Source organism: Leucoraja erinacea, chromosome 4, assembly GCF_028641065.1.
Source record: "Leucoraja erinacea ecotype New England chromosome 4, Leri_hhj_1, whole genome shotgun sequence".
Lineage (NCBI taxonomy): Eukaryota > Metazoa > Chordata > Chondrichthyes > Rajiformes > Rajidae > Leucoraja > Leucoraja erinaceus.
This window is the reverse complement of record NC_073380.1, coordinates 55994698-56021686: the sequence shown is the minus strand read 5'-3', so window position 1 is coordinate 56021686 and position 26989 is coordinate 55994698. Positions and strand designations below refer to the sequence as shown.

The following is a 26989-nucleotide window of genomic DNA, read 5'->3' as shown; positions in this document are numbered from 1 at the left end:
CCAATTAATCACATCAATGGACAAAATCATAAATGTATTTACACAAAAGTGTTAGTGCAAAATTATGTAGATATCATGTAGTGCTGTTTTAAGGAGTTCTTAAAACTATTGTTTACATGTTTGATGTCAAAGTGAAGCAAGTCACAACTTAATTCGCCAGTGTCTCCAAATATTTTATTTTCTAAAAGTTACTAGTCAGAGAAGTAGCAATTGGCAACTAGATTCTTGCTGGATATTGCAATATTTCTGTACATTAATGGCAAACCAAAAGCATTTATCCCAAACCACAATTAAATAATGTTTTTAATCCTGAAATAAATTCATAGATGAATTAAGCAGGCTAAATGTAAACATATACAAACTCTGAATGCAAATCGTTCGTCAGTAAAACCAGGTCTTTGGTAATCTGTCGCTCATCTCACTAAATCACTATTTGTTCATACATTTTTCAATCTAACTACGAGAGAAACACAATTATTATTTCACACAAGAGAGGATTTATGACAGAGTAAGTAAGCATTTTGGATCCATCATATTTTAAATGTAATAACTTTACTGCAGATAAAAATGTAGGCTATAAAAACAAATTGCCAATAATTTATTGCTATTGTCGATAAAAAGCACAATTTTCTAATTAATGAGCGAGCCTTTGGCATTGTGGTAGCATTCCAGTCTGTCAGAAGTTTAGAATCCACCCACAGTAAACTGCCTCAACGACCCGAGACTCTGTCTCTAGCTATGACGCAGTTCTGAATTCAAGGTTAATTAGCTTAGTTTAGAGATACAGCGCGGAAACAGGCCCTTCTGCCCACTGAGTCCATGCCAACCAGCGATCCCCGTACATTAACATTATCCTGCACGCACACATACTGGGAACAATTTACAATTTTACCAAACTAATCAGCCTACAAACGTCTTTGGTGTGTGGGAGGAAACCAGAGGAACTGGAGAAAAGCCACATGGTAACGGGAAGAACGTGCATACTCCCAACAGACAGCGCGCATAGTCAGGATCGAACCCTGGTCTCTGGCGATGTAAGGCAGCAACTCTACCGTGCCCTCCTAACCAGCAGGATTCTTGAGTGAGTATGTGCTTGGTATGTGTACATTTTTGCTGGTGCCATTCACAGGAGGTTTACTTTAGATGGTGCAGAAATACAGCAAAAAGGCCTCTTTGGCCCACCAAGTCCATGCTGACCATCGATCGCCCGTCCAAACCTACTTTACTCCCTACACACGAGAGGCAATTTACAGAGGCCAATTAATCTTCAACCGCTGCATGCCTTCGGAATGTGGGAGAAAACTGGAGCACCCACACAAAATCCACGTGGTCACAGTGAGAGCAGGCAAACTCCACAAAGATAGCACCCAAGGTCAGGATCGAATCCAGGTATCTGCCACTGTAAGGTAACAGCTCTATCAGCTGTACAGCAGTGCCGAGGTGAATTGTTCATCAGCCTGCTAATCCTTCAGCTATTTTTAAATCTTCAGGGCAAATGTGCTAAGATATGAAAATCAAACAAACCCTTGAGAAATATCAATCAGTAGCAATACGATCCTGCAGCCACACAGAGAGGTCAGTTGCATACAGCTGCAGCTCAGCACCAAATAATACACTTTTTGCATTACATGGTCAACTGCTTTTGTTCATATAAAACAGCATATCTTCTGATTTACTGTGATCATCGCTGCTTGAGATCGACTAATAAACACGTAAACCTGCAGTTTTTAATGTCAATAGGACATTTTACTGAAGAAATTACTGGAGTTTTGGGAAACCAAGATTTCACTGGAAAACTATTTTTGAAGCATCACATGTGGCTAGATGGGTAAAATTTCCTGCAATACCAAACCAGACAGTCAGGAAGTCTCAAGAGTCAAGAGTCAATTTAATTGTCATTTGGACCCCTGGAGGTCCAAACGAAATGCCGTTTCTGCAGCCATACATTACACACAAATAGACCCCAGACACAACATAATTACATTTAACATAAACATCCATCACATAGCTGTGATGGAAGGCCAAATAAACTTATCTCTCCACTGCACTCTCTCCCCCCCGATGTCAGAGTCAAAGTCATAGCCCCCGGCTGGCGATGGCGATTGTCCCGCGGCCATTAAAGCCACGCCGGGTGGTGCGAGGTCGCACACCGGGTCTTGATGTTGGAGCCCCCGATGTGCGCTCGCACAGTCCGCGGCCATTCCAGCCGCGCGGGGCGGTGATGTCAGGCCCCGCTCCAGGAGCTCTTCGACCCCGCAACTCGGGCGGGAGAAGTCGCCGTTGCAGAAGCCCCGAAAAGCGGTCTCCCTCCAGGGAGCCGTGGGCTCCTGGTGCCGCCGTCCACAGACCTGTCGTTGGAGCCTCCGACTCTCCGGCAGCAGCAGCAGCAGCGGCAGCAGCAGCGCTCCACCACCGCTCCACCCGCTCCGGACTCGGCCAGCCCCGCGACGGCGACGGTGAGTAGCACCTGAGTCCCCGGTCTCTTCCTGTTGGAGGCCGCTCCTCGTTGCGGCCTCAACGACACCCGAGACCCGACGAGAAAAGGTCGGGTCTCCAGTGCAGGGAGAGATTCAAAAAGCACACACACCCCAACATAAAATAACAAAAACTACATAAAAACACAGACAGAAAATAATAAAAACGCGGACAGGCTGCAGAGGCCGCTGCTGGCCAGAGCCGCGCCGCCTACCGGTCAATTAATCAATTAATTATTTGATAAACATAGTACAAGCTCAGTCATATTGGAAATCAGGGACTCACAAGCAAATTCAAAACCATTGGATCACTGCTATGACTCTTCATTGCTGTGCAGTTATAGAACATGCAGGTGGAGAAAATCAATCTCTCCCCTTTCCTGATTACAAATACATTTCACCAGACTGCAATCTGTCCCTGAATCACATCAGCAATGTTAACCAAAGACTAATTTGTAAACAAACTAGTGTAAAGAAATCATCATCTTGGAAATGTTTTTATCAGTCTGAAGTAGAGTCCCGGCCAGAAACACCACCCCATCCATGTTCTTCAGGGATGCTGCCTGACCTGCTAAGTTACTCCACGAGTGTGTGTCTTTTCTTGGTAACCCAGCATCTGCAGTTCCTTGTTTCTACAATATATTGGATGAATTGTCTTTGCTCATGTTACTTCCATGTAAGTTGAACTATTTTCTTTCACTTCTGCACAACTTTTTAAAATATTACCGAGCATCAAACTACCTGAAAATCGGCACATTATGAAAATAGACGATTTGTTCATGTGCCAAGATGTTGTTGTTGTGAGTTCTTATGCAAGCAATCCATAAATTCTGATAACATTTTCAAAAGCAGAGCAATTAAAATTGGTCAGAATGGCCTGTATTGGAGCCAGACAGGTTTTAGTTTAGTTTATGTTAGAGATACAGCAATGGAAACAGGCCGTTCGGCCCACCATGTCAATGTTGACCATCGAGCACCCATGAACACTAATTCTTAAGTTATCCCACTTTCACATCCCCTCCCTACACATTGGGGGGCAATTTGCACGGGCCAATTAACCGACCAAACCCGCTCATCTTTGGGATGTCAGAGGAACAGGAGCACCTGAAGGAAACCCATGTGGTCACGGGGACAACATGCAAACTCCACATAGGCAGCACCTCGGGACAAGATCAAACCTGCGTCTTTATTGGTGTGAGGCAGTGGAGCTACCAGCTGCACCACTCTAAATGTCTCTTTCAAAACACTGTTCATTCCCAAGAAATAACTTGAATTTATATATTGTAAAACAATAAGTATTTCATGCAGAAAATAAATATACCATACTAAAATACCAATTTATATAATGGAAAAAACAGTTACATTTATGGTTTATACGAGCATTTGAGAAAGTTTATGCATATTCAATATACAGTTTTCCATTTAACAAAATTAAAATTAAAAATGCAAATACTTAGAAAGCGGCTTTCTGTAAATGTGACCATTTTGGTTGTACAGTAAATGAACTCACCAATGTGACGGAAGTTGAAGGAATTTGCCATAAAAAGCTGTGCTGAAGGAAGGAATGACTGGGACAGGACAGAACGATCCTTCAGTATCCAAGGAGGTCAGGCCTGCCTGGAAACCAAATATCTGCAATAACAAACCCGAGAGGATCAAAAACTCTACGACAAGAAAAGGTTTAATGAAGACAAGATGAAACATGTCAACTTCAATTTTCCTTACAATGAACACACACTGAACACTTGTACCTATCACTGCATCATCACTGAGTCTGCCTAATTTCTAGAAGTCATGACCTTTTAAACACTGAAAAAGGTCCTTTTCAATCATTATTTTCCCGCTATTAGTTGAAAATGCAATTGTTTTGATAATCATGTAAGCAGTTAATTCAGATAAATCCAGATGACACAGGTTGAGGCATGATATTGTTTTACCAAAGCTTTCCATTAGTGGCATCACATGAAACAAGGTGGTATTCTTTTTAGAGATACAACACTGAAACAGACCCTTCAGCCCACCAAGTCCGCACTGACCAGCGATAACCCCGTACACCAGCACTATCCGACACTGGGGACAATTTACAGTTTTTTTTACTGAATCCAACTAGTTTAGTTTAGAGATAGAGTGGGGAAACAGGACCATCACCGAGTCCATGCCAACCAACAATCCCTCTACAGTGAAGGGCCTGTCCCACGGGCGTAATTCGCGCGTCATTTACGCGACAGGCAGGCAGTGACTGTCGAGCGCAAATCATCTAGCTGTACGACAGTCGCGCGCTTTGGTCCTGAGGGCCGATGATACACAACTTTACCTCTCCACAAAACCAAACACCTCGCTTCCCCCAACTGCCCTCACCACCTGTCTTCAAGCTATTAGCAACTAGATGTCACTCAACCTTCTAAAACTCAATGGAAATAAAACAGAAATCATGCTAATTGGCTCAAAGTCCACACTCTCCAAAACCCACCCATTCACCATTTCAGTTGATGGCTCACCCATACCCATTTCCTCCCATGTCAAAAGTCTCGGCGTCATTCTGGACAGTACACTTTCCTTTGGCCCCCACATCAGCAATATCACACGCTCTGCACACTTTCATCTCCGCAACATCTCCAGACTCCGCCCCTCCCTCTCCAAAGACAATACAAAAGTCCTCATCCACGCTCTGGTCACATCCCGCATCGATTACTGCAACGCCCTCCTCACTTGCACCTCCAATAAACTTCTTCATCGCCTCCAATGCATTCAGAACTCTGCAGCCCGGATCATTACCCGCACCAGATCATCGGACCACATCACACCCATCCTCACTCGGCTCCACTGGCTCCCTGTGCACCACCAGATTAACTACAAGATTTTACTGCTGACCTTCAAAGCCCTACACCACCTTGCTCCCTAATACCTCTCTGATGCTGCTACCATACACTCCTTCCCGGTCACTTTGTTCCTCCTGAGCTGCAACTTTAACTGTCCCCACATTTAGACTCAGCACCATGGGTGCCAGAGCCTTCAGCTGCTCTGCCCGTCTCTGGAACACTCTCCCACCTCCCATCCGTCACCTGGACACTATCGATCAATTCAAATCACAACTCAAAACACACCTGTTTAGATTAGCCTACCCGACATAACTTCCACCATGTTCACCCTGATTTTAATTACTTCAAATGTTTTGTGTATTTTTTTTTTTTTTTAATCAACTTGATTTTAATATTGATAAATGTATCGTGATTTTATGTCCTGTAAGGTGTCCTTGGGTGTCCAGAAAGGCGCCAGCAAATAAAATGCATTATTATTATTATTATTACTTATTTTGGGAGTGTCTTTCTTACAGGACTGTTCTTTTAGTCCGATCTCCGTGGCAAGGATTTTCCCACAGAAAAAATGTCAAAACTCGGCACGCTTTGTACCCGGGTGATCATGTGGTGCGGCGCCCAAATGATTTGCAAATGGTGCACCGACAGCATACACGGCGATACATGGTTATGAATGTGGACACACGGTTACACATAATAAATTAGCATAGGCAATGTTCATGCGTCACTGTGCATAACCATGCGTCACCACACGCTACACGTATGCCATCAGTACGTCAGCGTGCGCAAGGGATACGTCACGTAGGTGGCGTGCGAGGATTTTGAACATTCCAAAATCCTGGGGCGATAGGGAAGCACTGCGCGTTACTGCACGTCACTATATACACCACCACGCGCTAACCAATTTTTAGGATGTCGCGTAAATGACGCCCAAGTGCGACAGGCCTTTAACACTATGCTGCATGCACACAAGGGACAATTTAACTAAACCAATTAGCCTACAACCTGTATGACTTTGGAGTGTAGGAGCATCTGGAGAAAACCCACACGGTCACGGGGAGAACATACAAACTCTGTACGGACAGCACCCATAGTTAGGATCAAACCTAGGTCTCTGGTGCTGTAAGGCAACAACTCTACCACTGTGTCAATGTCTCAAGCTTCACCTTTCTGAATGGAGAAAAAGTCAAATATCTCATGGCGCAGATAGGAGAAAGCGGCAGAAACCCAGGTATAATCCTGATCTCGTGTTGTCTACAGGGAGTCTGCAAAAATCTCCTTGTGACCCCGTGTTTTTCCTCTGGGTGCTCCGGTTTTCAGCCACATCCCAAAAGTGTGCAGATTTGTACGATAATTGGCATCTGTAAATTGCCGCTAGTGTGTAGGGAGTGGATGCTAAAGCGGGATAACATAGAACTTGTGTGAACGGTCACACGAATGATGGGTGTAGACTTGGTGGACCAATGAGCCTGTTTCCATGCTGTATCCTTCAATCAATTCCAAATAACTGAATTTGCAACACTTATTTTTTGTCTAAACGGGGTTTAAAAAACATTTTATCAGGAGTGTCTTTTACCATTTTGTCCACACAGCAATCATTAACACTCACTCGATAGGACTTCTTAAAATTTATTTTTTGATCTTTGCCACAATTACCAGCAATATTATGGCTGCTACTCAGAGGCATCTTTTCACAATAAACATTCGACATAAAGAGATTAAAGTGTTAGTTGACAGAAACGTCAGAATTTCTGCTTTGCTTGGAATTTCATTTTGATTGAAGTAAATTTGGGAAATTGTGCATACAAGGTTTAGTTTCAAAATATAAGCTCAGAAAACAACATACGTTTGATGTTAACCGAGAAATAGCAATTAAGATGTGTTCAAGACATTCCATTTATACTTCCACAAGTAGTTCAGTGCTTTAAACTTCAGCTGGTACTCATTAAATAATCTAATCATCGAAATGTCACTTTACTGTAAAAGATCGGGTTTCACCAATGGCAAAAGGCACCTTCAAAGAATGTTCAAAGGTATGTGAATGACTTAAAATAAGAAGGGTGGGGGGTTGGAATTCTGGTAGCTTGAGTGTTAAACTCACCAAATAGCTCAAATGAACAGAAGAACTGTGTAACTTTAACAAGAAAACGAGCTGTGCTAAACAATTACAAGGTTTACTGAACCGTCCAAAATCAATGTCACTTCGGACTAAATATTTTGGCAATAACATTTTCAATGTATTCTGCAAGCTAGTTGGATTAGATTTCAAGTCTGATAATTAACCAGAAGATTTAAATTAGATATATACCAACTATACCATTTAATCCATAAACAATGAAGCTGGAATGAGACAGTGATATATCCCTAAGTAATTAGTTCCTTGGCATAATTACCATAGTTTTAAAAGCCCATCACTGTGACACTCCTGATGTATCTATTATCTACATTAACACTCAAATGATTGTAATTGCAATGGATTACAAAACAAGACACAACCTATGCCATACAGCATTTGTTATATCACCATAAATGCATATAGATACAACCAACGCAAATTTGATTATGGGGATAAATATATGCAGGAAAGATTACTCAGTGCTGGCAGTTAAAATTTCACACAACAGACTTATTCCAGTGCAGTTTGAGGGCCTGTATGAAGTCAAGCCCTTGATTCAACTATTGTTTAGTTGGAAGACTACTCCTGGATCTCTGAAAAATATTTTTATATCCATTCACCAGCAGCATGCAAGATTACACTAACACCCTATAATTTTATACAACTTATTAACATCTTGAAAAGACACAAAGTGCTTGAGTAACTCAGCAGGTCAGGCAATATCTCTGGAGAACATGGACAAGGGGCTTTGCAGTGCGGAATCCTTCTTCAGCTGATTGTGGTGAGAGGGGGATCTCATTGAAACCCAGCGAATAATAAAAGGCCTAGATAGAGTGGATGTGGAGAGGATGTTTCCAGTTGTTGGAGAATCTATGACCAGAGGGCACAGTCTCAGAATAAAAGGATGTACCTGTAGAATGGAGGTGAAGAAGAATTTATTTCCCCAGAATCTATAGAATTCATTGGCACAGATGGCAGTGGAGGTGAAGACATTGGGTATTTTTAAAGTACAGATTGATAAATCCTAGATTAGCAAGGGCATTAAAGGTTACGCAGAGAAGGCAGGAGAATGGGGGTGAGAGGGGAAAAATAGATCAGCTATGATCGAAAGGTGGAGCAGGCTCAATGGGCTGAATGGCCTAATTCTGCTCATTTGTCTTATTTTCTTACGGGTAGGGAGAGGGGAGAATGCTGGAAGAGATGGGAGTAGGATAAAGCCTGGCGAGTGACAGGTGGATACGGGTGAGGGGGTGGGGAGGGTGAACTGTCTCAAGAAGGGTCCCAACCCAAAATGCCACCTATCTATGTTCTCTAGAGATGTTGCCTGACCCACTGAGTTACTCTCACACTTCCTGATATTTTTGTATAAACCAGCATCTGCAGTTCCTTGTATCTCCGATTAACACATTAGTTTGGTGTGCCTTGAACTGTGATGTGGCCATGGCTCAATTTCAGGACAATCCCTTGTTCCAAATGGGCAAATATGGTGATTAAACCTCCACAATAAACATGGGTCAGAATGATCCCAGATGCACATAGCTCAAGCGTATACCTCAAAACCACTAGCAACATTACATCAATATTTTGAGATCAACACTGAAATTGTAATAATTAATTGAAGATCGAACTATAAAGCACAAGAACAGGTGCCTCAGCCCACAATGTCTATGCCAAACATGTCAAAACCAACTCTTATCTGCCTGTATTTAATCCATATCCCTCCATATCCATGTGCCTATACAATAGTTTCTTAAATGCCAGTAACAAATCTGCCTCAACCACTGGCAGTGCGTAAGAAATATGCATTGCTGAGAAATAATTTGTTAAAAAAAATAAATAGAAATTTAGCAGAATAAGTTTTTACGAATAGGACACAAAGTGCTGGAGTAAATCAGCAGGCCAAGCAGCATCTCTGGGGAACATGGATAGGTGATATTTCAGGTCCAGACCCTTCTTCATACTCAGAAGAGGGGTCCCAAACCAAAACGTCACCTCCCCGTGTTCTCCAGAGATGCTGCTTGACCCACAGAATTACTTCAGTACTTTGTGTCCTTTTGTGTAAACCAGCATCTGCAGTTATTTGTTTCTGCACTAAGTACTTAAGAATATTATGGACCATAAATACCTTGCCCTTAAATTTATTCCATATTTTCAGGCAAACCTTTACTACACAGAAAATACATGAAGTTTATAGCAGATCTGGATAAAGCTATTTGTTATTGTAAACTGTAAGAGCTCTAAAAATAAGATGTAAATTTATCAGTGTTACAGGTTAAAAATAGAAAGTAATTTAGTGGGACATCAGCACATAATTGTCATGCATCCCATTTCGGTCTCCTATGCACCAGACAGAATAGCAATCACATTAAGTGTCCGAAGGAGCTGCAGATGCTGGTTTAAACTAAAATAGACACAAAATGCTGGAGTAACTCAAGCTGAGACATGGGTGTGTCCGAAGAAGGGTCTCGACCCGAAACGTCACCCATTCCTTCTGTCCAGAGATGCTGCCTGTCCCGCTGAGTTAAGGGCCTGTCCCACTTGGCCGTCATTCGCGTCCATTTACGCGACCTGCTAGTGTGTGCTTGGTGCATGGGTAGCGCGGGACGGGCACATGGAGTGGTGTGGAGGAGTGTGGAGTTGCATGGAGGAGTGTGGACTTCGTCCTGCATGAAATCTTCGCGCGCCACCGGCCTGTCGCGTAACCGATGGCCAAAGTGGGACAGGCCCAGGACCCTGGCGCGGCGCAACATCTCACCTTCAACAGCAGCAGAAGCAGGCAAACGATCGCCGAGCTCGGCCTGGGGCTCACGGCCGTTGCGGAGCCGGATCCGCCCCCACACCTACTACCAGAGCGGGGCCAAGACGATTGGAGATAAGACACAAAATGCTGGAGTAACTCAGCGGGGCCGGCAGCATCTCTGGAGAGAAGCAATGGGTGACGTTTCAGGTCGAGACCTTTCACCAGACTGAAGAACAGTCTCGACCCGAAACATCATCCATTCCTTCTCTCCAGAGATGCTGCCTGTCCCGCTGAGTTACTCCTGCATTTTGTGTCTATCTTCAAATGATGTCACGCGCTCCAGACAGCTGTGCAGACGCATGATGATGCGCGCGACCGTCGTGTGTCAGTCACTACCGGCCTGTCACGTAAATGACGGCCAAGTGGGACAGGCCCTTTTACTCCAGCATTTTGTGTCTTGGAATCACATTAACGGTGTAACTAGCTCTGCCGTTCCTTATGTACCTGGCTAAATTTAACAAAAAAACAAACTAAACTTGTAAAAGCAAAGTCTTTTCTTGAAACTTCTAATTCTTTCCATTTTGTTGCATACCAGACAAAGCAAGGAAAAGGGGAACTGGTAAATGGGAGTAAAAATCAGCTGCAGGTGGGCCTGAGCTATTTTCGTGCTGATAGAAAAGGAAACCTGCTCACTAATATGAATGGGGTGTTTTGAAGAATCAACACAGACCATATGTCCAAACCTACTCATTTCAAACAAATTCAGGTTACCATGGTAAATCAAGAATGAAGCACAGTTACAACGCAAGGTCTGGTGCAAAACCACACTCAGCTTCTACAAAAGGAATATTTTTTCGTTTTGGTGGGTAGCCTGGAACATGCCGAAAACAGCAGCTGAGAGGAAGCACCTGTACGACAAAGCATGTTAGCCAGTAAGCACCCACAAGTGACGATGATGGCTTTTGATGAAATGTTCGCAATCATTCGCAAATGTTTGCAATCATGCAGTAGAAGACAGCATTCAAATAGTGCCAAAAGCACAGTGAGTATGGAGACAAGGCACCATTATGGTCTGGTTACCAAGCATTACAGATAATTTATGGTATTATTAATTATTGGCACCGTGGAGCAGCGGTAGTGTTGCTGCCTTACTGCGCCAGAGACACAGGTTCGATCCTGACTAGGAGTGCTGTCTATACGGAGTTTGTACGTTCTCTCCGTGACCTCCGGGTGCTCCAGTTTCTGTAAATTGTCCCTAGCTTGTAGGATAGAACTAGTGTATGGGTGATCGTTGGTCAGCGTGGACATGGTGGACAGAAGGACCTGTTTCCATGCTGTATATCTAATCTAAACTAAACTTTTATATCCACTCACAGCAGCATACAATATGACGCTGACACCCTATAGTTTTATGCAACCTATTAATATCTTGAAAAGATATTAAGTGTTGGAGTATCTCAGCTGGTCAAGCAACATCTCTGAACAACATGAATAGGTAACTTTGCTGTTGGGGCCATTCTTCACACTGATTATTGTGTGGTGTGTGGGGTTGGTGTGGGTGGGACTGTTGCAAGCCAGATCGTTATAAATATTATATTATTAAAGGTGAAGATGGATAAATATTTGAAAGAGCTAGGAATTGAGGGTTATGGGGAACTGGTACGGAAGAGGAATTGATCAGCCATATTCATATCGAATGGTGGGGCAGTGTTGAAAGACTGGAGGCCAACTCCTGCTCCCATATTCTTGTGGTCTTGTGATTTTGATTTAAGGATCTGTTAGAATGGCTTCAAATCTCAGATGAACAGCGATCTCCTGATCTAGTGAGCACAGCTTTCTCTTTCTCTTGTTTTTACCAGAACTGATCAAAAATCAGTGTCCATGATGAACAATAGATGACAAATGGGTGTGAGACTAAAGGATCGAAGAGCCAGAGAAAGGAATGTGGGTGGAGGGAGAGGGGGAGGGGACAAAATAGGCGAGTCTTTCTCCTCTCCCTCTACATACCTTCCTCTGACTTGACAATCGCAATTATTCAATTTTATCTCTGACCTTTGTTTGAACCATCTGCGTATCACACCCCCTCAACTGTCTAACTATCACCTGCCATTCTTTGTCCTGTCTCTCCTCTCTCCCAGCTTTCTTTCCTTCCCCCTCCCCCAATAATCAGCCTGAAGGATCCCGATGCTAAACATCACCTAACCATATTCTCCAGAGATGCTGCCTGATCCATTGTTAATCCAGCACTGTGTCCTTTTTTGAAAACCAGCATCTGCAATTCCTTGTCTCTACTAATAGATGACAAATGATGATGGCAACAAGGAAGGCTCAACCACGATATTTTGTTTACGCTTTAATAATACCACTAACAATTCAGATTTCTGGTAGTATTTCTGTTGCCCTAAACCATGAGGATAACACTATCATTGCCTCAACTTCTACAGACAATTAAACTGACTGAATCATTGCATTTATGCTGTTGTCAATTCAACTCTCTCAAAGAGTCGAGTTCAATAAGTTTCCTCAGTACGGTCTGTCATATGTGTTCCAAGCAATCACAACAGCCAAAATAACTTAAAGCACTAACCCATGGAAACACATCAAATCTGAAACATTACCTCACACCCAATGAAAAGATGCACATGTCTCAATGAACAAGGATTGTTTCCCTCACGTTAAATTCAAAACAGCAGTAGCAAAACTGCTTACTTTTCATGAAAGTAGATCTGAATTGTACAACCAACACATTTTTAAAATATTAACGAAATACTTTCAGAAAAACAAGATTTATGTCAGAAACATATTCAACTTTAGAATAAATTTCACTAACTTAGAAGCCAACAGATCAAAAATCTATTCTGGCAAATCAAAAAATTTTAGTCTTATGTACTTAAACTGGAAAGACCATGCAAGACGTAGTGTGGTTTTCATTGATACATTATTAATTCCACCACCTCTATTAAATAGAAAGAAAAGCAAGAAAGCATGACACAAGATACAATCTCTGCCATTTCCCGCAACTTGGTTATAGTTTTCATTAGACTGCAACCCAAAAATGTAATAGCTTTCACGTGTAAAAGTCTAACATTAGATACCCTGCAGAATTATTTAATTTAAAAATATAGCAATAATGTTTATTAGTTTAGCTTAGTTTAGAGATATAGTACAGAAACAGGCCCTTTGGCCCACCGAGTCTGAGCAGACTTGCAATCACTCTGTACATTAACACTGCCCTACATATTAGGGTGAATTTACAATTTTTACCAAAGCCAATTAACCTACAAACCTGTATGTCTTTGCAGTATGTGTGGTAACCGGAGCACCTGGACAATACCCACGCGATCGCAAGGAAAACATACAATCTCTTTATAGACAGCACCCTTAGTCAGGATCAAACCCGGGCCTCTGTCGCTGTAAGGCAGCAACTCTACCGCTGCACCACCCTGCTGCCAATTAACATACAAATGTCGAAAAAGGGCATTGCCTAGAAATGTTTAAATGTATAATTTTTAACAAAGTCACAGCTGCCAATTTCACAGATTCTCAACACAGAAAGCAGCTCTTTGAAAAAATTACCAAATTAACCCATTGCATGAGAGCTTTAAAGTATATATAGAATTTTATCCTTAAAGCAGTTACAGAATCTGCTTCCCCCTCTCTTTGGCTGTGCACGCTAGTTATTAATCTCCATTAATTTCTGCATCCCAACCATTCCAGTAAACCTCTACTATACCCTCTGCAAGGATACAAAAGATTTTGTGGGATATGGGTCAAACACAGGCAAATGGGATAGTGTATATGGACATCTTGGTTGACATGGACTAGTTGGGCCAAAAGGCCTGTTTCTATGCTGTATGATTCTATGGCTTAAAGGCCTTATTTGACGTTCTATCCAAATTACAATCTCCTGAATTAGATCAGAGTCTGGTTGAGACATAATCTGTCTTCACTAGAGTGCCAAGTAATAATAAACACAATACGAACAAAACAAAAACATTTCAAAGTTGTATGGAACCTAAATTCAGGATGACTTTCTTGCACTGCATTCCACAGCACCTAAATGAGCATTAAAGATTTTAAGACATTCAAGGTCAAGGATCAGAATATTTGATGAAGGAATATTAAGAAAGTTCAATTAAAAAGAGAGAGTTAAAGAATTTGTTATTAAAAATTCTCATTATTAATCAAATAATATTGTTTCATTAATACCGTTGTGCTGACCAAGATTATAGAAACTTACAAAATTCTTAAGGGGTTGGACAGGATAGATGCAGGAAGATTTTTCCCGATGTTGGGGAAGCCCAGAACAAGGGGTCACAGTTTAAGGATAAGGGGGAAATCTTTTAGGACCGAGATGAGAAAAACATTTTTAACACAGAGAGTGGTGAATCTCTGGAATTCTCTGCCACAGAAGGTAGTTGAGGCCAGTTCATTGGCTATATTTAAGAGGGAGTTAGATGCGGCCCTTGTGGCTAAAGGTATCAGAGGGTATGGAGAGAAGGCAGGTACACGATACTGAGTTGGCTGATCAGCCATGATCATATTGAATGGCGGTGCAGGCTCGAGGGGCCGAATGGCCTACTCCTGCAACTATTTTCTATGTTTCTATAGCTGTATAAGACAACAGGGAAACTTAAGTAGATCAGTGTTTCAAATATCTGGCCACAATGGAACAACATTCAATAAAGTAAATACCAGAATATCTAATAATGTCAGAATGTAGACACAAAGTGCTGGAATAACTCAGCGGGTCATGCAGCATCTCTGGAGAAAAAGGATGGGTGACATTTCAGGTTGGTAACCATCCCAACCTGATCTGCTTACTCTAGCACTTTGTGTCTATCTTTGATATAACCAGCATCTGCACTCCATGCTACAGATACCAGAATGTCATGGTTTAATTCAATTTCTTAAGTTACAAATAATATTTGCAAACATCTACAACATCCTTGCGACTCCGAACCAAATTTACTATTCCCGAAAAGTATTTTCAAAGCTCTCAATCAAGGTTTGCAACTCCGATGGCATGTTTCAAAGAATAATTACATGTTTAAATCAAAGTGAGAAACTTTGAATGGAACGAATTAAAAAATGCTGATAAAGAACATATTACCTTGACACAACAGTGAACATAACAGCAATGCAACAAGTTATCAGGTGGCTGATTAAGGCTGCTGACAGTGGGTATAAGTTGTCCAGCATACATTGGCACTGAATGTTCCAAACTAACTTTGTCCACCTGTACTCTCAAGGCAGGTAAGGGTCGCAATGGATGAAAATGTGGAGCACTTAAATAAGGCAAGGAATGCTGAAACAACAAAATATTTATGTTACTTTTATGTAAATCTTTTTTTTAAATCATATACTAAATACATGCATTGCAGATCATATTTTGAGTGGACAAATAATATGAGATGCGGTGCATGAAATACGTTTCTGAATCTGCCTTTAATTCCAGACCTCTTAATTTTCTCCAATAGCTAATGTAATACACCAACCCCAAAATCAAAACATTACAAAATTGTCCAGCAGAATCTTATTTTCTGAAATCTGTGTTGACAGCATAAAAATATTGTCATTATCCACATATTCACTCTGCATGTCATAAATTGCTAATTTCAGAACACCTGACCACATCAAGTAAGATGGTGGTGCTGAAAAAAAGTCAAAAATGTCCCCATTGAATGGAAAAGCAGGTTCAAAGCAACTCTCCTTTGCAGTTCTTAGATTATTTCGTATTAAATGCATTTGTCATTACAAACCATCCAGATTCCTTATATTTAATTGAAAGGGTATTACATTTTATTATTTTATGATTTACAATTTGAATCAGAATATGACAGAAAGCAAATCTGGTGTTGTTTAAAGCCAATTGTCGTCATCAAATTTACAAATTTATTTGAAGAAATCCAATGGAAAAAAGAAAAACTCCCACCTCCTTTTAGCATACATTTTTAAAAGGCCTTTTTAAGAAAAGGGCTTGTTACCTTTTGACCTAAAATTATAGGAAATAAATTGTCCAGAAGGTTGAACTCAGCCAGTGTAATTGTAAACGTGCATTTTAAAATAGTTATGCATGTTAATCTTGTTGGAATATATTCTTCCAAAGCTGCAACTTCCTCTTGGCTCGGCAATGTTCTGTTTTCATCCTCAGTTTCTGAAAGGTTTCAAAGGGACAATATTGACATAAATATCACTAATTTGGGAAAGCAAATATTTGATTGGATAATTTTCAATAAATTATATACTAAAAACAGTGTCCGTTTTCAAAGTACTGCATAAGTGTGGTGTAGTATGCGGCACAGTGGTGCAGCTGTAGAGTTGCTGTCTCACAGCACCAGAGACCCAGGTTCAATCCTGACTACGGGTGCTTGTCTGTATGGGTTTGTACGTTCTCCCTGCGACTGCGTGGATTTTCTTCAGGTGCTCCAGTTTCCTCCCACATTCCAAAGAAGATTGGCTTCTGTAAATTGTCCCTAGCATGTAGGGTAGAATTAATCCACGGGTGATCGCTGGTCAACATGGACTCGGTGGGCCAAAGGGCCTGTTTCCAAGTTATATCTCTAAACTAAACTAAATTAAACATTGTGAATGAGTGGGTACTGTAGTGGGACTGCTATAAATCTATAGGCAGTGTGATGTGACAAGTCAAAATATAAACCTTAACAGTAACTGCAAAAAAATGTGAATAATGTTAATGTCCAAAAAAAGGTTTACTCCAATCCACAAAATTTCACTGAGTCACCAGAAACTCTGTCAATATCATACAAAGATAGTTTGAGAGCAAATTGTACAGAAGGAATTCCAGATCTGATGATCTTACCAACTGTTACAAGAGTAGATGCAAGGCTATATATAGTATGGCTTCAAAGACTAGCTTCAATTGTTGAATTATGTCAATGAAGGCCAGCATGCATACATGCATGTTGATGAGACATGGTGCAAGATATTTGCACAAACCTCAAGTGTTCTGCAGATAGAGAATGTATTTCACAATGGAACCCTTTAGCATTATTCACCATTATGATCTTCAAGGAACAAGCAAAGCTGATAATATAGTGAAAAAAAGTGTAGTCTGATATTAATAAACGTTATCTCTAAGCAATAGTGTATCTGTACACTGTGGGTGGCTCGATTGTAATTATGTGTTGTCTTTCCACTGACTGGATAGCCCGCAACAGTATCACCAGTAACATAAAGTAACGGTAACAGTAACATAAGGTATCATCATCAGTTGCTTTTCAGTGTACCTAGGTACACATAACCATGAACTAAACAGTACTCACACGTCTATAAAATAAATTGCACCTAATTTTTAAGTAATCGTCACAGAATCACCATTTTGTCAAACTGTACAACAATAGAAATACAATTAACATAATTGTGATCAAAGTTATAAGGAATAGGACTAGAATTAGGTCATTCGGCCCATCAAGTCCTCCATTCAATCATGGCTGATCTATCTCTCCCCCCTAAACCCATTTTTCTGCCTTCTCCCCATAACCTTTGACACCAGTACTAATCAAGAATCATCTCTCTGCCTTAAAAATATCCACTGACTTACAGCCTCTGTGGCAAAGAATTCCACAGATTCACCACCCTCTGACTAAAGAAATTTATCCTCAACGCCTTCCTAAAAGAATGTTCTTTAATTCTGAGGCTATGACTTCCAGTTCTAGACTCTCCCACTAATGGAAACATCCTCTACATCCACTCTAACCAAGCCTCTTCACAGTATTAAGTACATTTCCATTGAATTTACAACACAAAAATTGTCCATTCCATCAAACATACTTACAGTATGATCCACTCAGCTTCTTGGAACCCCATTTCATCAACTCCAACAAGATTCCACAACCACTCACATATTGTTATTCTCTTCCCTGTCAACATTTCAAATGGAACATTCCCTTCACAGCTCCCTGGTATGTTCTTCCATCCCCACCAACAATTTTTTTAGCACATTCCCATGCAGCCCAAGTAGTTACTTTTAATGTGACTATAAAATATAGCGCGTTAGAGTTGCTGTCTTACAGCACCAATGACCCATATTTAATCCTAACCGTACGTGCTGTCTACACGGACTTTGTACGTTCTCACTGTGACCGTGCTGGTTTTCTCCGGATGCTCCAGTTTCCTCCCACATTCCAAAGACCTACAGGTTTGTGGGTTAATTGGCTTTGGTAAAATTATCCCTCATGGGTAGGGTAGTACCAGTGTGCTGGGTGAACGCTCGTCGGAGCGGACTCAGTGGACCGAAGGGCCTGTTTCCGTGCTATTTCTCCAAAGTTTATATAATTTATATTTAACCTGAGTTCGGCTTGCTGTACGGTTCATACTCATGATTGAGCCCACACGCCACCATCTTCAGTATCCTGTGGACAGAGCTACTGTCCAGCCGGAGCTCCAATGAACCAATAACTAGACGTTTGGCCGACATCTCTTGGACATTGCTCAGATCTTCACTTTTGTTCATGGAAGCATCTTGCTGCTGACAAGTTGTACCTAAAAAATAAAACAAAAAACAATGTTGTATAAGTATAACTATACTTATCAGGAAAGATAAATTGTTTGAATGGTTTCAAAAACAGGAATAATCGTAATAAAATTAAATGATAATAGAAAATGCTGCAATGATCTGTAGATCAATACAGTTAACCAGCTCCTCCAAAAATAGAAACTTTCCTGCAGATGCTGGTTTATACCAAAGTTGGACACAAGGCGCTGGAGTAACTCAGCGAGTCATACAGCACTTCTGGAGACCAGAAATGCTGCCTAATTATGAAATTGGACCAAGCACTTCTTGCGACGAGTTCATCTTTGATGACAATAAAATTTTGGCATCAGGGATGCACAGTCTCGCATGGTTCCTCATGCGTTGGTCTGTGGTTTTTAAGCATTGCAGGGTGCTTGGACAACATTGTCTTGCATTTCGTTGTCTAATGCATGCAATGCATTTTGTTGTCTAATGCATTTCGTTGTCTCTGTACTGTACACTGACAATGACAATTAAAATTGAATCTGAATCTGAATCTGAATCTTGCAGGGAACTCGTAGGGAACTCCTAGGTGAAGACTATGAGAATCCCACAGAAACCTACAGGTAAGTGAAAAACATGGATAATACTTGGGACAATCCCCTTCAATTATCCTCAACCACCTCCCTCCCACCCACCCCACAATCAGCTTTGCCTCCACCAACTCATTTTCTAAAACATTTCTCTATAAATGCTCCAATACTCTCTCCCCTCCCAACCTTAACTACTGCTTCTCGGTCTCCCCCAGACCCAACCTTTGGACATCTTGTGCTCCACTGAACCTCCTCTGTGCTAGCCTTTCATCCACCAGGCTACTGCTCAGCATCCAAGTCACACATGGCATAAGACAAGATTCAAGGCAATGTCACTGCTGCTGTATCACTGACACAGAGATTGATCTTGTCGGCCCCGGACCAGGAGCAGAGTACCAGACACCAATTGTCAATCACAAAAATGTCCGAGGCATGATTGCATGGTTTTGTTTTTCAGATATTAGAGCAAATAGAGCAGTCTCCATTCAATCAGATTAGCATCAGTTACCCAAGGAATAGTCTGGAATTTCTAAGCAATAAAATCTTAACATCCCTCTCAACTTGTTCCAAAGCACTTTATTGGACGACAGTCACAACAGTAACATGGGAAGCACATTATGCAACTTGAGCAGATCATGCCTTATAAACCACATTGTGATGACAGTCAAATGATGGGAATAAGGCAAGAAAGAACACAAGGGCTGAGTCTACATTAAACCAGGAGTAAATTCAAAGCAGCGTCAGACTTATCTCTCGACGTACTCAAGTATTTAGACCTTCTTAGTACTTTAAACCTATGTAACCTGAAGTGTTTAAATAGGAAGGATTCTGCTCTCTCCTTTTCCCTTTTCACTCACAATAGTCTCTGAAGTTTCATGATTATTAAATTCAGGGGAGCAGTGCTCAGACCTTATCAGGAGAGCTAAAGTTTCAATCGCACAGCGAAAAAAAAATACATAGACAAGGATTTACTTTTGAGATTTTAGAAATAGTGTGAAAACAGGCCCTTCGCTATACCCGATCACACCATATACTAGCATTATCCTACACACACCAGGGACAATTTTGCCAAAGCCAATTAAGCTACAAAGTTGCAGGTCTTTGGAGTGTGGGAGGAAGCCGGAGCACCTGGAGGTAACCCACACGGTCATAGGAAGAACGTACAAACTCAATACAGTCAGCAACCGTAAGCAGGATCAAACTCGGGTCTCTGGCGGAGTCAGACAGCAACTCTACCACTACGCCATTGTGCTCCCCCTGAAAATGCCTGCCTTACAATCCAAACTGCAATTCAACTGCCCTGTAATTTCAGTGTAACTGCTCACCCAATAAGTATATGCCTGAAGAATGGCCAAGTCCACAAAATCAATTTTTATCCAAACAACATCCAAATAACATAGTAGCTGAGTATTTAACAGCATGTAAACTGGTCCATCCTCAATTATTTGCATCATTCATACATCGCATCTAGGATTCTTTACACACACTATTTGCTCTTAATCATAGTCAAAACAACCACAGGGTTTCGATATACTTCTGATATAAAAGTGCACGGTTTATCATTTTCACACAACCACTTTAAAAAAATCCCTTCACAAAGGGTTTAAAAACCACATTTTCAAACTATGACTTTCTACAATGTAACTCCTCGCCATTGACAGCAATGACGCAGTTGCTAACAAGAGATTTTGCTGCAGAGGTGCAAAGCAAACAAAATTGTTTGCATGTCACAGATGGTAATGACCAAATCTCTGTGCGGCATGTAACTCTGGGATGGAAGAGGTGGGAAAGAAAAGTATTTCATTAAACAAGACAGAAAAAATAGGTCTTATATGATCCTTGTCGTTTAATTTAAAAAAAAAAAAAAATTTGTTATGTGAAAGACATATATCTAGATTTGCAACGGCCTAACTTGTGTATCAGTGTGTGGTCAATGAATTAAATTCCCACTTAACGGTGTATCTATTATCCTACTTAAAACATGAACCTTAAATCCCTTTGTGACCCTCCGATCTGTTTGCTTAATCCACCTTCTGGTTAGCTCATTAATTTTTGGAAATAATATGATCCGTGCCCGACTTCACTTGCAACAGGCTGACATTGGTCTGTAAGAGCACTGTGACGTATATTCCCATTATTTCAATACTGATCCTTCGGTTTACAGGAACCATGTACACTGCCAAGGGTAGAAGCCAGTATTTCCTGGGCCTCAACCATTCTCAATTGCCGTTTCCTGCAACTTCACTGACGTGGTTAGGCTGCATTTGGACTATTGCGTGTTGCTCTGTTCGCCCCAATGCAGAAAAGATGTGGAGACTGGAGAAGGTATCTCTCCTTTGGAGAAAGTTTCCTCCCACATCAGAAAAAAGATGTCAGAGGTTGAGGGAAGACTTGATAGAAGTATATAAACGGTAGAATTATATATGAGAGTCACAGATAGAATAAACAGTCAGAACCTTTCGTCCCCAGGATGGAAATGTCCAACACTAGAGGGCATATCTATAAGGTGAGAGTGAGAGTGAGAAATGGAGATGTGCAAGGCAAGTATTTTTTACACAGTGCTGGGGGCCTAGAACGCATTGGCAGGGGCAGTGGTTGGAGTAGATGCGTTAGAGGTATTTAAAAGGGTTTTCGATAGGCACATGAAAATGCAGGGAATAGAGGAATATGGATCATTTACAGGCAGATGAGATTAGTTTACTTTGGCATCATGTTCAGCACAGATATTGTGGGATAAAGGGCCCGTTCCTGTGCGGTACTGTTCTATGTTCTATGTGGTTTTACACGAGATATACATCCATCAAGTTATTTGGTACAGAAAGCTAGTGTTTGTCCCATCTGCTCCCCACAACTGCCATCTAACATTTTGTTTTGTCTGTAGAAACAAGGAATTGCAGATGCTGATTTTAACAGGACACAAACTGCTGGAGCAACTCAGCAGGTCAAACAGTGTCTCTGGAGAATATGAACCGGTGACATTTCAAGTAGGGACCCTTATTCAGAATCTATTTCATTTACTCACATTGCAAATTCTTTTGAAAAATCAAAATACTGCAGATACTGCAGGAAAGTGGAAATATCAACTGAAAATGCTGAAACTACTCAACAGACCAAGCAACATTCATGGAATCATTCCCTAACCAGCAATCCAATTAGTAACTAGACCAATCAAAACAAATAATCACAAATTAACCCCAGTTTTAATTGCGCTGCGAATGCTGGAGTCGGCAGCATCGGTGGAGAGAGCAAAGCCAAGTTAATGTTACTGGTAGATGAACATGTCCAGTTGAAGTGTTTTTGACACAGTATTAAAAGACAATTGGAGGGGGACATGGATAGAAATGTTTAGGGGGATATGGGGCAAGCACAGGCAATGGGACAAGCTTAGCTAGAGCATCTTGGTCGGCTTGTTTCCGTGTGGTATGATTCTATGACTAAATACAAGTGAATATTAAAAATTTAATTAAAACAATTTTTCAAAGGCAAAGCAAATGAATAATATTAAGTTTCAAAACATGGCAGCAATAGAACTATAATCCAAGTATCGCATCCATACAGTACTGTAGATTGTAATAGAGTCTTGTAGGATTTTGTATTGTTTCCATTAAACACTGCTTTTTAATCAACGCTTCTCAAATTACTATAACTTGCTTAGTAAAGACTAAACTGCAAAACAAGAGACTTCCTCACAGCTAAATTTGTCAACAAATTTCTATCATGATCGTCAATTTTGGCAGTAGTTGCTATATTGATTTGCAATGCATTTGATTTAAATCCTGCTGTTGGTTTCTCCAAAACCATTAATATCAAATAAATACAGGACCGATAACTGCAAACTGGGGTGATAAGGAAATTGAGTGGATCCCCTCACAAGCTGGGCATATGCTTACACCATTAGCCACTACCTGCACCATGTGCAAACTTCTGTGGCTCTCATGTTGGCCTCATCATTCATCTCAGAAACCACAAAACTGGAGTCATGCTTGCCCCCGAGGGACTGCTTAAGAAGAAGCTGTCATTACTTTGCAACCGAAGAGCTGGTGTAGCAAAGTGGGGAGATTATTGTCTCTATCAATTTACTTTAGAGAAACTGCACGAAAACAGGCTCTTCGGCCCACCAAATCCACCCCGACCAGCGATCACCCGATGCACCAGTGCACACACTAAGGTCAATTTACAATCTTACCAAAGCCAATTAACCTACAAACATGCACGTCTTTGGAATGTGGGAGAAAACTGGAGCATCCGGAGAAAATCCACACACGTCACGGGAAGAATACACAAATTCCATACAGACAGCACCCGTAGTCAGGATTGAACCTGGGTCTCTGGCTCTGTAAGAGTGTAAAGGGCCTGTCCCACGAGCATGCGACTCCATGCGGCAAGCGCGACCTAACGTGGTCGCTTGAGTCGTACGGCCTCGCGGGGCCGGTCCCACTTCGATCGCCGGAGCTGTATGGAGTTGTGCGGAGCAGGTCCCGACGTCGTGCGGGGCTCCGAAAAACTCACCGTGTTCAAAAATTCCGCGCGGCAACGGCCTGCCGGCCCGCAGCTGCCTCGACGCCGTACGCACCACCTCGACAGGCATACGCAGCGTCTTAACATAGAAACATAGAAAATAGGTGCAGGAGGAGGCCATTCGGCCCTTCGAGCCTGCACCGCCATTCAATATGATCATGGCTGATCATCCAACTCAGTATCCTGTACCTGCCTTCTCTCCATAACCCCTGATCCCTTTAGCCACAAGGGCCACATCTACCTCCCTCTTACATATAGCCAATGAACTGGCCTCAACTACCTTCTGTGGCAGATAATTCCAGAGATTCACCACTCTCTGTGTGAAAAATGTTTTCCTCATCTCGGTCCTAAAAGATTTCCCCCTTATCCTTAAACTGTGACCCCCTGTTCTGGACTTGTTATCTTGACGCCGTACGCAGCGTCTTGACGCCGTACGTCACGTGCGAACTTCCCGCGGACTTTGCTCGAACTTCACGTCACTCACTCGACCTCCGCGCGGCCCCCGCTTCCGGTTTGGTCGCGCTCGCCGCATGCAGGCGCATGCTGGTGGGACCGGCCCTTGACTCTACTGCTGCGCCACTGTGCCACCCAAACAGCTAATTTTTACTTCAATACACAGCCAACCTCACAGCGGGACTGATGGCCATATTGCAAATGGGATATGAAATTGATATCTTTGTGATTCAGGTACTGGTAAGATATCACTATCATGCAACACAAACAGACCCTTCGGCCAACTAACCCGTGCTGACCAAATTACCTAACCAAGTTTATCCCATTTGCCTGTGCCTGGCTCATATACCTCTAAACCTACACTATCCATGTACTTGTTTAAGTGTCTTTCAATACAATGATTTTTTTCTTTCTACAATAAAAATTGAAAATGTTCGAAGATCCATATCTTTGTTCCTGTATGCTGCCCAACCTGGTGAAGATTATGAATTTTCTTGTTCTAATCTGACACATTAACTCTGTTTCTCTCCCCACAGATGATGCCTGAACTGCTGAGCATCAAGAGAGTCAATACCATGTTAGTTTAGTTCAGTTTAGAGATACCGTGCAGAAACAGGCCCTTCGGCCCAATTCTTACCAAAGCCAATTAACCTACAAACCTGTACATCTTTGGAATGTGGGGGAAACTGAAGCGCCCGGAGGAAACCCATGCAAGTCACGGGGGGGGTGGACATACAAACTCCGTATAGACACTGATGGTCAGGATCAACCCTGGGTCTCTGATGCTGTAAGGCAGCAACTCTAACTCTACGCCACCGTGCTGCCCATTTATTTGCCACAGGCACTGGAACAATGGAATTCTTACTTTATGCAAATTCTTACTTTCAATTTTCTTGTGTCGGCTTACATTAATACCAGGCAAAGGCATAATGGATAAAATGGTCTCTTCCAGTGTTGCAAGTCTCAATGATTCTACCATGAATCTCAATCCCATCTTTGCAGTGAGGTACAAGGGAGAGGTATCAATTAAGGAATTCACATTAACCTGAACACTAAAAGTAACAAAAGCAAAATACTGTCGGTGCCAGAAATTGGAAATACAAACAAAAAATGCTGGAAATACTCAGGTCAGGCAGTAACCATGGACAAAGAAATAGATCTCTTCAGATTTCCACCATTTTCTGTTTTTATATCTGCGAATAAAAACCACCATCAGTGATCCTTCACATGCAGTTGAGCCTACAGTGACATCAGTTTCATATCCCATCTGTAAAAAAGTAATTAATGCTGCTCTGAAATGTCAGCCCTTTTGTGAGATTTGAAACTGTGGCGCGCTAATTCAAAGAGGCAGGAATCTTCCCACTGTGCTATACCAGTTCTTTGGTTACAAAGTCATAACAGGTTCTTCTTAGGCAGTCCACTGGGATCTAGCATGACTCCAGATTTGTGGGTTGTGGGTGACTGATGAGGCCAATGTGGGAACGGCAGACTTTTCCCACTCAGGTAATGGATGACAGGGTGGGCATATGGCTTGCTGAGGAGGTGGGCATATGGCTACTTCTTTTGCTGGCTTCTGATGTATTCAGTCAAGATTCTCCATTCCATCCCGAATATTTTTCTCCATTTTGAGTGGTCACAGGCCTGAGATTTTCCAAGATGTGGGTGGGAATGTGGCTTTCATTTTTCTGAGGAGGCTTTGTGGACTCTTGGCTCTTTGCCTCTCTCTACGAGTTGGCGCCTTCCCATGACAGAGCTCAGCATCGTGTGTTGGTTTGAAATCGTTGGCGATGCATCTCCAGCGGCATGGCTTGTCTAACACTGCTGATAGACACAAAATGATGGAGTAACTCAACGGGACAGGAAGCATTTCTGAAGGGAAGGAATGGGTAACATTTGAGGTCGAGACCCTTCTCACCCATTCCTTCTCTCCAGAAATGCTGCCTGTCCCGCTGAGTTACTCCAGCATTTTGTGTCTATCTTTGGTGAAAACCAGCACCTGCAGATCCTTGGACTGCACTGCATACAACTAGTACCTCAGTGTGGGAAAGAACTGCAGATGCTGGTTTAAATCAAAGGTAGACACAAAATGCTGGAGTAACTCAGCGGGACAGGTAGCATCTTTGGAGAGAAGGAATGGGTGACGTTTCAGGTTGAAACCTTTCTTCAGACTGAGAGTCAGGGGAGAGTGATACCAGAGGTATGTATAGGTACAGAACAAATCAGAACCGGCACTGAATGCCAAGGAGTCCACAACGGTCCTATGGAGGAGGTGGCAACAAAGGGATATTAACAATTAAACTAATAGGATGGGGGAGGGACACAGAGAGAGGGAATGCAAGGGTTACTTGAAATTAGAGAATCAATATACATATTCAGTCCAAATAAGGGTCTCAACCCAAAACGTCACCCATTCCTTTTCTCCAGAGATGCTCCTTGCGCCACTGAGTTACTCCAGCATTTTGTGTCTATTAGTCCTTCCAGGAAAGTTTTAGGATTTAGCACACAGACAGGTAATGCAGTCTGAGAGATCCATGCAGCTGTTTATGTTTCACAGCCTTCCTGAATGATTATTTCCACTTAATACTGCTTGTTTAACTTTCATTTTTAACTTAAAAGTCTGTACTGAATTCACCTCAAAATTGCAATTAAACGCAATCTCAACACATTCACACTTAATACGTGCCATCTGTTATTGAGAATGTTTAAGCAACAGGTAATATTACATTATCAACCTTGTTTTTCTTCTTTGCTCAATGACAGTTCATTGGCCATTTTACTCCCTTTTGATGCCAATATGTTTCTT

At 41.8% G+C, this 26989-nt stretch overlaps 1 protein-coding gene across 6 annotated transcripts in view; it reads right to left on the bottom strand.

Moving 5' to 3' along the window:
- LOC129696443 (intermembrane lipid transfer protein VPS13B-like) overlaps positions 1–26989 on the bottom strand; it is an 811841-nt gene that overhangs the window by 615532 nt on the left and 169320 nt on the right. For all 6 annotated transcript variants that reach the window (XM_055634334.1, XM_055634333.1, XM_055634338.1 and 3 more), the window contains exons 13-16: positions 18457–18651; positions 16134–16303; positions 15260–15454; positions 3985–4106 (exon numbers count right to left, since the gene is read on the bottom strand). In XM_055634334.1, the coding sequence (XP_055490309.1) occupies positions 3985–4106; positions 15260–15454; positions 16134–16303; positions 18457–18651 (682 nt within the window). The remainder of the gene's footprint in view (positions 1–3984; positions 4107–15259; positions 15455–16133; positions 16304–18456; positions 18652–26989) is intronic.